Here is a 16,942-nt window from a genome sequence, read left to right as displayed (position 1 = left end):
CAATGACACAGAAAAATCAATCCCTTAGTTATGTATCTTCGGTCCTGTTGGTCCAATCGTGATGTATAGCACCTCAAATGATAGGATTTGACAAACAGAATACAATGAGAGAAAAATCAAATACAACCTCATGTCAAAAGGGCCTTAGTCGCGTATCTTCGGTCCTATAAGACCAATCGTGACGTACGGCATCTCAAATAATAGGACTTGACAAATAAAATACAATGACACAGAAAACTCAAATACAGCAACAAGTCAAAAGGGCCCTAGTTATGTATATCTAGTCCTATTGGTCCAATTGTGACGTACAGCAGCTCAAATGGTAGGGTTTAATGAACAGAATACAATGACACAGAAAAATCAAATACAGCAATATGTCAAAAGGGCCTTATTTACGTATCTTCGCTCCTATTGGTCCAATCGTGGCGTACAGCACCTAAAATAACTGGATTTGACTAATATAATACAATGACGTATGAAAATCAATTACAGCATCATGTCAAAAGGGCCTTAGTTTTGTATCTACGGTTCTATTGGTTCAATCGTGACGTACAGCGTCTGAAATGATGGGATTTAACTGGCAGAATAAGATGGTGTAGACAAATGAAAATGACGGCATGTAATAACACTTTAAAATTGTAGAAATAAAATGGATTAACACACATGGTATGACATATTAGGTGAGAGTATTTAACAAATAGAATACGATTACATACGTCCAGTTTTTGACAAGCGACTTCTCTACATATGATAAACGCGAAAGGGCCCCAACGTTCACTGCTCGACATAGGCCTCCCGTTCACTGCATATACCCACTGCTTTCTGACGCTGTGACTTGAGAGGATAGGATTTAACGAATAGAACGACAAAGAAGACTAAACAAGGCAGCTCACGGGAAAAACACAACTGTCCGTTTTATACTCTACAGGGAAGCATCAAATATTCAACGTAAGAATATATTAGAGTATAACGGTATAATAAATCTTTTTCTTCTTTTTTTCATTTAGTGCATTCCGTACGTTTTTTAAACATAATCAGGAGAAGTTGTTGAATTTCTGAAGTCTATAAAAGAATTTCTTAACAAACCTTTTTTTAATTGTGTTATGGATTATTTTTAAGAATGTGTTTAAAAGGCAGTTCGCAGGCTTATTGTTCAATGGTCTTATCACTTTCAAGCGCCTGTCTTTTTTGTAGGACTATTAATTGTTACTTGTGATTTCAACCATTCTAGCGGGGCAATGCCTTTTCTATAACTGAAATGAATATTGTTATCCATTTAATTTTTTTCCTCAATTAATTGAATGCCTCCTACTGGTGTTTGGTCTAAGCTTACCGCTTTTCCCCATTTAAGCTAAACTGCTCGTCAAAAGTTAGGGATATAGAAAATTATGCTCATTTTCATAGCTAATTTTTTCGAGAACAGATTAACGGATTCCACTATTTTTTTTTAATATTTTAGATTTTTCTTTAGTATTTACACAGTTGTGCAAAGGTTTACACAAACTTCTTTTTTGTACTTATACCGAGTGGTAGGTATAAGTACAGAAAAGAAGTTTGAGTAAACCTCTTGATAGGTATTAGTTACGTATCTTCACTCCCATTGGTCCCAACGTGTCGTACGGCGGCTCAAATCATTGGAATCAGCCAACAGAATACAATGACTAGGGAGCGGATTTATATGCGATCAATTTTGATGAAATATTCGCATATATATGCGGTAAAAAATTACGAAATATGCGCAAGATATGCACAAAAATTCAAAAAATGCGCATTTCGGGAAACCACAAATTTTCTGTCTTATTTAGTAATCTTATTTATTATTTTTCAAATAAAATCATTTTTTATATATGCAATTTATTCACAGTTTTTACAAAAACTGCTACCAATAGTTACCTATTTAAAATAAAACAACAATATCACTATAAATATATCTTCGATTATAATTCACTACAATGTGTTTTTCCAAATTCTTTACGAGGAAACATATTCTTTGATCAGACAAAATATTTTTATAACTTGAAAAACTCCTTTCAACATCGATAATTGGTGCGTATTTAAAATAACTTGTTAATTTCCGTTAGAAAATCGTAAAACTTTGGCTAAAGGTGTAAATTCTCTTAACAATAGAGGATTTAAAAAATCACCAGAATTATAGGTAGGTACCTACCCTAATAGCACAAGGACGTCCAATGGACGTGCTTCACGGACTTTAGGGACGTCCATTGGACGTCCGTTTTCGTCCGAGGAACGTCCTTTATACGTCCTATTTTGGTCCAAATGTCGCGCTACCGAACGTCCATTGGACGTCCATCTAATGTCCGAGGGGACATATATTGGATCTTAATCGGACGTAAATTGGACCTTAATCGGACATCCTAGGGGACGTAAATTGGACCCTAATCGGACGTAAATTGGACCTTAATCGGACGTAAATTGAACCTTAATCGGACGTAAATTGGACCTTAATCGGACGTAAATTGAACCTTAATCGGACGTAAATTGGACTTTAATCGGACGTAAATTGGACCTTAATCGGACGTAAATGGGACCTTAATTGGACGTAAATTGGACCTTAATCGGAGTAAATTGGATCTTAATCGGACGTCTTAGGGGACGTGAATTGGACCTTAACAGGACGTCCAATTTTGGTCCAAATTCCACGTTGCCAAACGCCCAATGGAGGTCCACCTAACGTCCGAAGGGACGTTCGGTGGACGTCAATTGGGCCTTCATAGGACGTCCCAGTTTGGTCCAATGTATTGCTGCCGATCATCCATCTAACGTCCTGGGAGGACGTTCGGTGGACGTCTAGAGACGATATTTATACCTGTGGAGAATGTATTGTGGGAAATAAAAATATATTTTTTAAGGAACTTATATTACATCTTATATTAATTTACAATTATTGGATATTAGATTATTTACATTAAATTATAATTACATTTCTCCAAGAAATTAACGCACCACCTTAAAAATGGGCCATTTTTGATGTCTCGAATTTCCTAAAGCCATTGTCCCATCTAAGTGATTTTTTTAATAATATTATAGCCTAGGCTATATGGGCTACCTCCATAAGCTTGTCATGCACGGGGAGCTATACTGTAATAATATTATATCACATCGCTGAGGGAACTCTACATTACATATACTTTTCGAGTCAAAACTTTTATTCTCTTAATATTATTACTTAAAAAATATATACTACATTCGTCTCGCTAAACTCGAAAAATAACTTATAAATCATAAAAATCTCCAAAAATATAAATGACATAAATGAGAATTGGCACAATTATTATTATGGTTTTAAGTTGATTTTTCGGATTTAACTACAATATTATGCAAAAAATTATGTTATATCGCAGATTTAAAATGGGTTTATCTCGAAAACAGTTATATTAAGTTTAGCGAGATGATTGTAGTACACTTTTTTTAAGTAAAAATATTAAGAGAATAAAAGTAGACTGGTACGCAGTCTGATTTTTGCATAAGAGTTTAATGAAATGGTAACAAATCAATTGGAAGTTCTGTCCGACAAAATACATGGAACGTTTTCGGTAGTCTGATGTTCCAAGTTTTTAACCTGTTCCACAATTAAAACTTCCCCGGTTCCAGTATTCCCGTACATCAAAGTTTGTCCGACTAGACACCGTGAAGCTATTAACAAATTTTCAGCTTGCTGTTAATCAACTTTTTTTATTACGCGGGATCGAGGTCTATAAATGAATACAATAAATAAGTAGGTAGGTACATATTATACACTTATTTATACGAGTACAATTAATAGTAGAGCTGGTTTTTGGGATGTTACAAGCAGCATTTGCATTTCCACAGAGATACTTATGACAGAAATAATAAAATACCGAGACGGACTATTATTATAATAATTTACAATAGGACCCGACGGCCGACGCTATAGGGACAGGTAAAATTTATGACTGAACAATGCACCGAGCATCGATACAAGCAATATGTACCGGTCGAAGGTTATTTTTTATTGTGCCAAATGGACGTATATAGTACCTACCTTTAAAAATCGAATACACAAATTAAAAGATATTTAACAACCATAAAGATTTGTCAAACTCTATCACCGACTTCATGAAAACAAGTATTACTACATTCTTTGATGGTTTTTGCTGTAAATTTTAAAGGATTGACATGAAATTTGGCATACGCATAGCTAACATGCCAAAGAAAAAAAGTGATATTGTGCCAATGTGTGCTATTGCCCTGGGGTGAGTTTCACTCTTTCTCTGGGGTGAAAAACGTTCAAAATAAGTCCGGACTTCGATAAACTGATTAATATTAAGCAACCTTTATTCCATACTTACAAAGTATGTGTACTTACAAATTAATATGTGAATTTGGGGGGTGAGTTTCACCCCGAGGAGGGGTGATATACAAAATATAGATAGATACACAAAAGATATACAAAAATGTTTCAAAACATCGAAAAAATGTGGTAAAATGCAAATATACATATCATATTATGATAAAATTGCGATTTTGGCGATTTGCCTTTTTGGATAGAATGATGATGATGTTGATTAGGATAAAACTGCGAAGAATTTTTTTATCGAAATATAGTAAAAAATATGAAAAATATACCAAAAAGCTTGAAAAAATATGTAAGTATGTAAGGAAAAACATAAATAATTAAATAAACTTTTGACAACACAACACAAAAGTTTGAAACACTCACTATTTGGATTGGTTGTCCTGGCTTGTGATTTTCTTCTTTGCAGATGACGCTCACGGATCGATGTCAATGTCCAACGGACGTCCGAGCACGGACGTCCAATGGACGTCCAAAGGACGTTCATATTTATTCAACACGTAAGTACGTCCAACGTCGGACGTCCGAAGGACGTTCATTTATAGTCCATCCGCATTAGGACTAAAACTGGACCTATTTTGGGCACACGTACGCTCAACTTCAAAAAGATGCTCTCAATATTCATCTGTAGTAAGGATACATTGATAAAAATTATATTTTTGCTTATTAGAATTAACCACCAAACTTCTATCATCTTGGTAACGGGAATAATAAAACATTATAAAGTCCACTTTACATCAACAATAATTGAACAAGAAATTGACGACAAGTTATTCAAGGTCAAATTTGGCTTATACAAAACACAATTCTACTTCCAATTTTGCCGTGAATAAACAGAAAATAAAGAAATTTGACAAAATAAAACATATCCAATTGTTCTATTTCATCAAATTCCTTCATTTTCTTTTACAAATCATACATTTTGTACTCGTCAAATTTGGCCTTGAATAACTTAGTCAATTTCTTGTTCAATTTATTGTTGATGTAGAGTGGACATAACGAATAATTTACCGATCAGATTTTCACACTTTACATAAAAACAAAAACATGTATTAGATATTAAACTACATATACAGTTTTGAATTAAATATGATTTATAATCTTTTCCATTTAAACTATTTTATTAACATAATTAAGTTAATATTTTATTAAATAATTTTGCTGTTTAATCCCCTTATTGGTAGAATATGTCCAATATGGACGATTGGAAAAGGTCCGTATTTCGTCCGAGTACGGACGTCCAAAGGACGTTCATATTTATTCCACCCGAAGGACGTCCAACACCGGACGTCCGAAAGACGTACATATTTAGTCCACCCGAAGGACGTCCAACGCCGGACGTCCAAAGGACGTACATATTTAGTCCACCTGAAGGACGTCCAACGCCGGACGTCCAAAGGACGTACATATTTAGTACACCCGAAGTACGTCCAGCGTCGGACGTCCAAAGGACGTCCGTTTATGGTCCATGGACGTTAGGACCAAAAATTGACCTATTTTGGACGTCCAAAGGACGTCGTGTGCTATTAGGGTATTAAATATAACAAAAGTATATAAAATTCGGATTTCCGGGTAAAACATCCTTCGTCATTTTAACATCCTACAATCATTTCATAACGGCGGCGTATTATCCTATAAGTACTTTGTGTAGAGATTGTTTATTTTCTAAGAAAAAATGAAAGGCGGTTAATGAGCTGTCTCTCTTGGTTCTCGAATTAATACAGACCACAGCCTGTGCGTGGAAATATTTTGTCGAATTAAAAAATTTAAATTTTGTTTTGGACTAATGAAATAAAACATTTTAGTAGTTCCAAAATGACACAAAATCTAGGCATCGGGTAAAAAAGTTTATTTGAAGAAAGTGTATTTTTTTGTTCTTCTTAATGGCGGTACAGGCTCGTTTTTTTAATATTGTATTTAATTACAGAATAATTTTCAAATATTGCCTAATATATTTTTCAAATTGGGCTCTGTACCGCCATTCTTTATTATATTACGGATACGTGTGCCAAATATCTTGAAAAAATATTCAAAATTACAGCCGCAATCTTGGAACGCGTTTTGGCTACCTGTTGATCGCTACTGTATCACCTTAAACAATTTTTTAAACAAATTCACAAAAATAATTTTTTCATTACGAACGATTTTTTAGATAAGTTGGGTTATTCTGAGCAAAAAAGGTATCTTGAGATTTTTCTCTAAAATTGATTTTTGTCGAGTTATATGGCCATTTTAGCATTTTTCAGGTTTTAAATCGCGTATAACTCGACAACAATCAATTTTAGAGAAAATTGACAAGAGACCTTTTTTGTTCAGAATGTCCAAAATTATCTAAAAAAAATTGTTCAAAGTGAAAAAATTATTTTTGTGGATTTGTTTAAAAAATTGTTTAAACAATTTTTCGACCACGGCACCTTGTGAATATGTTATAAGGACCTCTTTTTGAGTAAGTTTGTGCAAAAAAATCGAATCGGAATAATTTCACTAACAGGGGCGACGATAAATCCGGGACTATAGCGCTAATTATTAATAATTAAAAATAACAGCTTTGTAATAAAATAATGACAAAAATCTCTTAAGGACCTTGAAGCAAGGGTTTGAAACTTGATCTGCTCACTTTTTAATTTCATAATAATAACTTTTAATCGAGTTATTAAGACTTAAAAATGGCCATTTTCGCATTTTTCAAATTTTTAATCGCATATAACTCGACAACAATCAATTTTAAACAAAAATGGCAAGACACCTTTTTTGCCCAGAATGACACAAGTTATCTAAAAAAAATTGTTCGAAATGAAAAAATTGTTTTTGTGAATTTGTTTCAAAAAAATTTTTTAAACAATTTTTCGACCAATGCACCGCCCGGCACCCTTTGGATATGTTATAAGGACCTCTTTTTGAGTAAGTTTGTGCAAAAAAATCGAATCGGAATAATTTCGCTAGCGGGGGCGACGATACTGCCCGGTCTACTTTTGATGCTGATGGTGATAGAATAGATACTTTTTATATAACAAAAATAAAACTTTTTTTAAACTCTTTAAAAAATTTGTGGCGGGTTTTCCCCGAAAAGTGCGTTATTTTTTGGACATTTTACGTTGAACTAGTCGATTTGGAATTTGACGAATAAGAACCAACTTTTGATTAGCTCCAACTCTGTTTTTATTGTGTGTCCAGACTTCATACATACATCATTTTTTTTACTGTTTTATAAGCTTTATATTTGCTAGGAATAGTTTTTCGATCAAATACTTACTTTTTGATTTATTTGCGAAAAACCATCTAAAAACAAATGTTACAAGGAATTTAATTAGTTTATCCACTTACGGACTTATTTGGACCTATATTTTTTCACACTCAAGAAGGGGGTGGTACTCATTCCCAGAAAAAAAGCACACACTGGCACTCTGATGTTCATTTCGCGAAATATCGCAGGGTTCGTATTTAAAATTTTTAATTTACTCCTCACCCCTTTCCGTGGGGGTTCGTTTTTGGTATCATTCGATAGACTTTTGAAAAATATTGAACACGCATTTTTTAGTTTTTCGATCTGACGTTCATTTCGCGAAATATTCGCTTTTTTGTGAAACTTTGTGACTCGCCCATCATTTCTTCAGATTTGGGAACACTTAATAATCGGAGGGGGCCAAGTCAGGAGAGTAAGCCGCATGAGAAAGTAATTAGAACCCCAACTCGAATTTTTGCTACTGTCACAACGCTCTTGTGAGTCGATGTGTTGTCTTAGGTCTTGAGAACACTTTTTTCTTCTGCTTATGGAGTCGTTTTTCATTCATCACATACCGGAACTCACCACATAAATTTTGAAGACCCTGACATCAAAACTGTATTAAATTATATGTGATCTAAGTAAGTTAATGAAAAGTCAGAACAGATAGAGTAGAACACTTATAAAAAAATTGTAACAAGCAATTGGACATCGTAAGTTCTAATTTTTCACAAAAAGTGACCGGAAGTTGAACCGGCAGTCGATATTTGAACCCTTCGTGTAACTTTTTGTCAGCTGATATGACGGATGAATTTTGTTCACCTACAGATATGGACGAACAGACAGGCATGAAACCGGAAGTATGTATTTGTTCTGGTCTTTCTTAGTCGTGTTGACCAATAGTTTGTACTATTTCGACGAATTTAAAACAGTACTTTCGGTTGCAACTCTGGAACAGGCAGTCCGAGGTCAAACTTCTCACATGTAATATCATATTTTGGTTATAGGCTTTCATTTGACACCTTATTTGTCATTCTTTCTGTCCTACTAATAGACGAGTTGTGTTTATTGACGGACAGACATGGATAATTCTAGGTTTTCACATTTAATGATAGAAACAATAATTATACAATTCAGTTAACCTGACTATATCATTGTGATAATGACTTCTTATCTAAAAGTGACAACGGCAATAATTGCCGTTGTAATAATTATTATTCCATTCACTCACGATAAAATATCGCAAAACCTCCAGATTTTAAAGAACCGCTTGGATTGACATAAAATTTGGCACACACGTAGCTAAAATGCCAAAGAAAAAAGTGAGATTATGCCGATATGTTGTCTTGTCCTGGATGTGACTTTCACCCCTTCTTGGAGGTGAAAAAACATACGTGCAAAATAAGTCCGGAAGTGGATAAACTGACTAATTCTAATTCTAAGCAAATTTTGTTCTATAAAAGTTTTAGGTCAATACTTTTCGAGGTATGTGCGAGTGAATATGTTTATTTTTCATAGAAAAACACGTTTTGGACGGATTTTCGCAAATAACTCAAAAAGTAAGTATGTACATATTTTATCGAAGAAAATATTCCTAGCAATAATATAGCTTATGAAAAAGAGGTGTCAGTATAAGTTCTGTAGACCCAGTAGAAGCAGGGTTGCAGCTAATGAAAAATAGGTTCTTATTCGTCAAATACCAAATCGAATATTTCAACGTAAAATAACCAAAAAAATAAAGCACTTTTCGGGAAACACTCATCATAACTCTTTTAAAGTGTTTAAAAAAAAATTTTTTTGGTGTTTTTAAAACAGTTTCTAGCGTGAAAAGTAAGCAAGTTACGCTGAAAATAAAATCGTTCCCTTTTTTTTGGCAATAGAAAGTCATGAAAATTAATTGTTACCGCTTCACACGTTACTTTAGATAAATGTATTGTTTATACAGGGTGTCTCCGAAAATAGTGCGTTCCTTTAAGGTGTGGATATAATACACAATTTAGAACAAAAAGGTGTTGTAACATTTTTTCCTAAAGTTAACCGTTTCAACAAAAATTACGTTGTTCTCCATAAGAGTAAATTTTTATTTTCATAAATTTATATGACCTGGCAACATGGCGTAGAAGAACCTGTGACTGTGAAATTTAATCTAATGGGACCCCTTGTTTATTTACTAATTGAGTATCAATTTGCATATCAAAATGTATTTTCGTTTTTTGGTCAAACGGCTGAATTTAGAATAAAATGTTATAAGATTTTTTGCTCTACATTGTGCTTTCTATCTATACCTTTAAGGAACGCACTATTTTCGGGGAAACCCTGTATATGATCTGTAAGTTGCATTGGTTCAAAATGCTTATTTTTGAAAGGGGTTTTGTTGAAAGGCCTCGAACGAATCACTAGTCACGAGTATGTATATGCAAATTTTGAACAGCCATATCTTAACCAATTTTTGTCTTCCAGAAAATCAAAAAATTCCAAATATTTAAAAAAGCAACACCTACATTTTTTACTCTTTAAGATATTTGGTATCACTAATAATTTTTAAGTTATTTTGACACAAGTCTTTTTTTCAAAATTAAAGATTTAAAAAAATTTACTTTAAAAACCAAATTTTTCCACAAATAAGCACTTTGAACTGATGAAACTTACAAACACAAACAATACATAAAGTTACTTGTGAAGTGGTAACGATTAATTCCATTTGGGCTGTTAATTAGAGGGAGTTTTTAGAATATTTTTAACCAAAAAAAAAGGAACAACTGTATTTTGAGCGTAACCTGCTTACTCTTGCTGCTGGAAACTTAAAAAAAATAAAAATAAACGTTTTCTTAAACACTTTAAGAAAGTTGTAATAAGTTTTCCCAGAAAAGTGTTTCATTTTTTTTATTTCACGTTAAAATATTCGATTTGGAATTTGAGATATAAGAGCTTATTTTTCACTATAGTCTGTTTTTAAACAAGAGGAGTCATTCAAATTTCCCGCGCCGTACACCTTGTTTGTAATTGGTACAACCTCAGGCAATTTTACTCATATCAAATTTTGACACTATTGGCATTTCATAGGTTAGTTTATTTATTTTATCAGCAATTTTTGTATTTTCTGCGTTCTTCCTTTTATTTTTAGATTTTTAGTCAAGATTACCGTCAAAGGCCGATATGATCAACCAAAAAAGAAGATTTATCTGATGATATTTCTAGTGACTTTCTTGGGTGTGAATCTGCCATTTAGTTTACCTACTCCTCTTGGTTTTAAAACAAAGCTTAGCAATAACTCTGCTTCTACTGGGTCTACAGACCTGACACATATACCATTTTTTCACTTTTTTATAAGCTATATTTACTATTTGCTAATTTTTTTTCAATAAATTACCTACTTTTTGAGTTATTTGCGAAAAACCGTATAAAAACGTTTTTTTTTTTGTTGAAAAATGAACATATTCACTCGCAAATATCTCTAAAAGTATTGACTTAGTGAAAAACGCTATAAAATAGAAGTTGCTTAGAATTAGTCAGTTTATCCAATTCCGGACTTATTTGAACGTATTTGTTTTCATACCCTATAACCGACGAAACTCACCTCCAGATCAAAAGCACATATCGGCACAATATCACTTTTTTTCTTTAACATATTAGCTATAGGTACGTGTCCCAAATTTTATGTCAAACCAAGCGTTTCTTCAAAATTCCGACCAAAAACCCTAAGTAAATTAAACGAAAATATAAAATGAATTTTTCAAACAAATATTTTAAGTCGGTATGAGAAATTTTAATTTAACAGATGAAATCAAATAAACACAATTCAACTCGTAAAATATTTAGACCCTTGCTTGGTAATCCAGCTGAACAGGTAAAGAACCTAGCTTTTATGTAGTTTATAATCTGAGAGGATGGAATATTTTACCAAAATATTCCATCCTCTAAGTTTACAATAGACCTTTTCTACCTGTCCTCAAAAGATCGGTATTTTTAACTCGTGGCAACGTCGAAAAGCGGCAAAATGATGGGAAATACACATTTTTATGTGGTGGAAGTCAAAATGGTTATGAAGTGTAAAAATTTTTGTATATAATTTAAATTTTTAAAATTAAAATTTTAGAAAACTGAGAACGATACAGGGCGTTAAAAAATGCGCTCAACAAACATACACGAATTAAAATTCGAAAATGATAGTATTTCTTGGTGATGCCAAATGACTGCAACATGAAAAGATGACATAATGATAGCGGGATGTATATATATATATATATATATATATATATATATATATATATATATATATATATATATTTAAAAACATAAGATGTAGATCTTTGAAACACAATCGAATATATATATATATATATATATATATATATATATATATATATATATATATATATATATATATATATATATATATATATATATATATATATTCTATAACACTATAAAACAGTGTTGAAATTATCGGGAATTGCGGTCTGTGGCTTAGATTGAAACTACATTTAATTCTGTTGGATTCGATATTTCGATGAGTATTTATTAATTTTTTTTTTCATCTTTATCAGGAACAAACTACAAAATTAACTAACAGTTAGGTACAAACATAATATTACAATGATATAACTTACGAATTGTTGTAGGTATGTTATATAAAGCAATTTAACTTAAAGCTATGCATGTCGTTTCACGAGAACGTCGAGGGCGGCACTGAGTCCGGTATCTTTTCTCACATGTGTTAAGGGTCAAAAGTTCCAATATCGAGTCATCTGTTTAATATTCTGCTATTTTTCGAATTTTAAAACATTGAAGTAAATTTCGCTTAATCTACTTGTGTCTGATTTGTAATTAATTGAACGTTTATTACTGTTTATGTGGTACATCTCGAGGAACAATCTTTTCTTATAATTGCTTTCTGAATCTAAGATCTTGATATCTGACAAATTAAATTGGTGTCCTGTTGTTATGGAATGGTGTGCTGCTGCACAAGTATTTTTGTGTGTTTTACAATCACTTTTGTGCTGCGTTATTCTTTGTTTCAGCCATTGCGATGTTTGTCCTATATGCTGCCCATCACATTCGAGACAAGAAAGTTGATAGATGATATGACTCTGATTTAGAAGCGGTGTCTGGTCTTTAAGCTTCGAGAATAAGCTGTAGTTGGATATGCTATTGTATTTCGCTATTTTGATTTTAAGAATTCCGTATATAAATATATATATATATATATATATATATATATATATATATATATATATATATATATATATATATATATATAACAGATGAAATAGAGAATGTGGAAAAATCCCCTTACGAACAATTCACACATCCACCATTTCGGGTTGGGAAAAATGATATATTATATGATATATGATATAAAAAACACCCTATATATATATATATATATATATATATATATATATATATAGGGTGTCCCAAAAGTAGTGGAACGGTCGAATATTTCGCGAACTAAACATCGGATGGAAAAACTGAAAAATACGTGTTTCAATCATTTTCAAAAATCTATCCAATGACACTAAACACCAACTCCCACTACACCCCCTGGAGGTGGGGTGGGGGGTAACTTTAAAATCTTAAATGGAAACTCCTAGTTTTTATTGCAGATTTGGATTTGTTACGTAAAAGTAAGCAACTTTTATTCAAGACATTTTTTCGAACTGTGGATAGATGGCTCTATAATTGGGAAAAACGATTTATCCTGATACCATAGGTAAATTATAGAAACGGTCTAATATCTCGAGAAATACACTTCCAAATAAGAAACCAAAAAACAGGTTTTTAATATTTTTCGAAAACCTATCGATAAACACTAAACATGACCCTCCAACCCACCCCCTGGAGGTGGGATGGGGGGGTAACTTTAAAATCTTAAATAGCAACCACCACTTTTTATTGCAGATTCGAATTCGTCATGAAAAATTAAGCAACATTTATTCGAAATATTTTTTAAAAATGCTGATAGATGGCGCTAATAAATCGTATTTTTCCAATTAAAGCGCCATCTATCAACAATTCTAAAAAATGTTTCGAATAAATGTTGCTTAGTTTTTCATGACAAATCCGAAGCTGTAATAAAAAGTGGCGGTTGCTATTTAATATTTTAAAGTTACCCCCCACCCCACCTCCAGGGGGTGGGTTGGAGGGTCATGTTTAGTGTTATTCGATAGGTTTTCGAAAAGTATTAAAAAATTTGTTTGGTTTCTTATTTGGAAGTGTATTTCTCGAGATATTAGACCGTTTCTATAATTTACCTATGGTATCAGGATAAATCGTTTTTCCCAATTATAGCGCCATCTATCCACAGTTCGAAAAAATGTCTTGAATAAAAGTTGCTTACTTTTACGTAACGAATCCAAACCTGCAAGAAAATCTAGGGATTTCCATTTGAGATTTTAAAGTTACCCCCCACCCCACCTCCAGGGGTTGTAGTGGAGGTTGGTGTTTAATGTAATTGGATAGATTTTTGAAAATAATTGAACAAGTATTTTTCAGTTTTTCGATCCAATGTTTAGTTCGCGAAATATTCGACCGTTCCACTACTTTTGGGACACCTTGTATATGTATATATATATATATATATATATATATATATATATATATATATATAGATATATATATATATATATATATATATATATATATATATATATATATTTATATATATATAAAAAAGTACTGAGATAACAGCTGGGAAAACCCTGGTACTGAGGAAGCAATGAAAGACTGGTGCTTCAAAGTGAGTGCCTTTTATTTTGGTCAAGCTTTCGCCTATTGTTTTTAGGCTTCTTCAGGACTTGCTACAAAGAAGAACATTCTTTACAAATATGCTTAAAGATTGAACAAGCAATTCTTACCGAAATAGGTGCACTAGTGCTCAGTGAAAATAAGAATACATCTTTTACTTTGCCTTTTTTGTGTATACATAAGTAATACAGATATTTTTGTTGTTATTATTTAGCTAATAAAACCAGATATCGAAAGTGAGTCAGATCCTCCCTATTCAACCTAATCCATTGTAAGAAAATTTGGACAAGTGTCGTTACAAGTTGATTTTTTTATTTACAAAATGACACCTATCGATCCATCGATTGTCAACGTCGTCTTCCGTTTTTTTTACGTCTGACTGACACATAGAAGATTTGTTTAGAGATTTCGAGAGAAGAGACTCGTAACATCAAACAACCATTCGACTGTCACTATTCGAACAGCTGTCTGAAATCACTTCTTCTCTTTTCCATGATGTAATTGTGGTGAGCTTCTGATTAAGAACCTCCCACCCAACCAATTGCAAAGGATGGATCAAAGGTGAAAGAATGCAATGAAAATCGTTAGAATGACCGACAGCTCAGTTGTCACTTGTTGAACTGTCGTTCGAATCCAACGATACCACTAAACCGGAATGTAGTGGTGATCTTTGAAATGTAAAGAAAATTATTATGGTTGTTACAATAGATTTGCCATTAAAACACATGTTTTTGGTGGAGAACGTAGAGACGATCAACACTCCAACTGTCACTTGTTGAAATGCCGGCTCCTCACCCGTTCCCTTTGTCTTCTACGTCAAGTTATTAAAAATATTATGGATAGGGAATCTCCCACTCAGACCCGCCATCCGGTTCACTTACAGGAAACGACTATTCTTTATAAAATGTGGAGTACAAAATGTAAAACGTAATACTTATTAAAATTGTAAATTTAAAGTGGTCGAAATTTGGACATTAGAATTAGATAATATTTTCTTTATAAACAAGTTAGAAATTGAAGGATTGACTTTATACATTTAAAAGGGTAAAAATGAAAAACATCAAAAGGACACAAATATGTAGTAAAAAATAGACGTAGAAACAAAAATACATTGAATTTATTGTAAGTGAAGGTCACTCACATAAGACTGTGGTAATTTCTTTCGTTTTGTGAAATTTTGCTGTAGTAATAAAGTATAAATAGTACTTAAATGTTCAACATCTTTTTTATGGTTTATCGCGTTAGCACAGTTGTTAATGTAGCACATTTCTAAGAATTTACGATGAAAGTCTTTATCTGCCCTATCCAAGATTACGACATCGTCGTAAAAAACCCTATGGTCATTTTCGGAGACATGGATACTTAGGCTCGTAGCTTGTGGTTTGTGTCTACAATCACTTTTGTGGAGCGCTAATCTTTTGCTCAATCGTTGACTTGTTTGACCGATATATATTTTTCCGCACTCACATGGCAAACCATAAACGACATTGCTACATTTAGATGTTGGGGTGCGATCTTTAAGCTTAGAAAAAAATGTATTAAGCTTTCTGTTGTTATAATTCGCTATCTTTATGTTGAAGTCACTAAACAGTCTTGTGAGTGGCTTTGTTAAGTTGTGTATATAGGGTAGTACACCATATTTTGTGGTGTTCTCTAAATTTGTGTCATTATGATTGTTAACATTGTTTACTGTCTCATTTCTTAACTCGTTTGAATATAACAATTTTTTGAGCAATTTTGTTGGATAACAGTTCTCTATTAAAGTGTCAAACAAAAGTTTTAGGTTTTTTTCTTTGAAACTTAAGTGTGATATCTTAAATATTCTATTTTTCATTCCTATTATAGTGTTGATTTTTTGTTTCATAGGATTGTAAGAATGAAACGGAATGAGTCTACCTGAATTGGTGTCCTTACGATACCAATCCAGGCAGATGATGTTATTATCTGTTCTAACTACTCTAGTGTCTAGGAAAGGGACAGATGAGTCTGAATCCTCCTCCTCCACCGTAAACTGTAAGTGAGTGTTATAAGAATTAAATATGCCAAGTGTGCTTTGTACTTCATTACGTGGTACTGCGGTGATTAGATCATCGACATATTGATATAAAAATGGAAATTCGAACTGTACGTTTTGATGTACAAAGTAAAGCAATTTATTCATGACAATTTCGGCCAGTATAGGAGAAGCAGACCCACCCATCGGTAAACCCATTTTTTGTTGATAAAATTGATCTTGGAACGAGAAAAAAGTGTGATTATATAAAAAGGTTATGATATCCATAAACATTTGTTTAGGGATACTACAATTAGGTTGTACAAGATCAAAATGCTCTTCTATTATTGTTTTTATTAGTTGAAGGGGTATATTCGTAAACAACGAAACTACATCAAAAGACACTACTACAAAACCATCCGGTACTTTTTTTTTTCCCTGGAAGCCGTCTGTTGTGAACCGGTTGTACTGCAGCCACTTGGCTTATTGTACATCTTCCATTGTTTATGAAACCCATTCCAGAATTCTGGAACCCTGTACCAGCTTGTACAGGTCTAGTGGGTGGGTGCCATATAATTTTGGAGTCATTTCGATGTCTCCGAAAAGTGTTTGCCGCCTCCGATCCAATGCCTCACAGTCATGC

The 16,942-nt window shown here is 32.9% G+C and overlaps 1 protein-coding gene across 1 annotated transcript; it reads right to left on the bottom strand.

Moving 5' to 3' along the window:
* Positions 1–15,423: 15,423 nt before the first annotated feature.
* LOC126883687 (uncharacterized) lies at positions 15,424–16,518 on the bottom strand. The gene has a single exon (XM_050649347.1). The coding sequence runs from the start codon at positions 16,516–16,518 to the stop codon at positions 15,424–15,426; it is 1,095 nt and encodes a 364-aa protein (XP_050505304.1).
* Positions 16,519–16,942: the final 424 nt, after the last annotated feature.

The sequence above is a fragment of the Diabrotica virgifera genome, chromosome 4 (genome assembly GCF_917563875.1).
Source record: "Diabrotica virgifera virgifera chromosome 4, PGI_DIABVI_V3a".
NCBI classification, from domain to species: domain Eukaryota; kingdom Metazoa; phylum Arthropoda; class Insecta; order Coleoptera; family Chrysomelidae; genus Diabrotica; species Diabrotica virgifera.
Note: the sequence above shows the minus strand (reverse complement) of the source record. Positions and strands in the feature narration are given on the sequence as shown.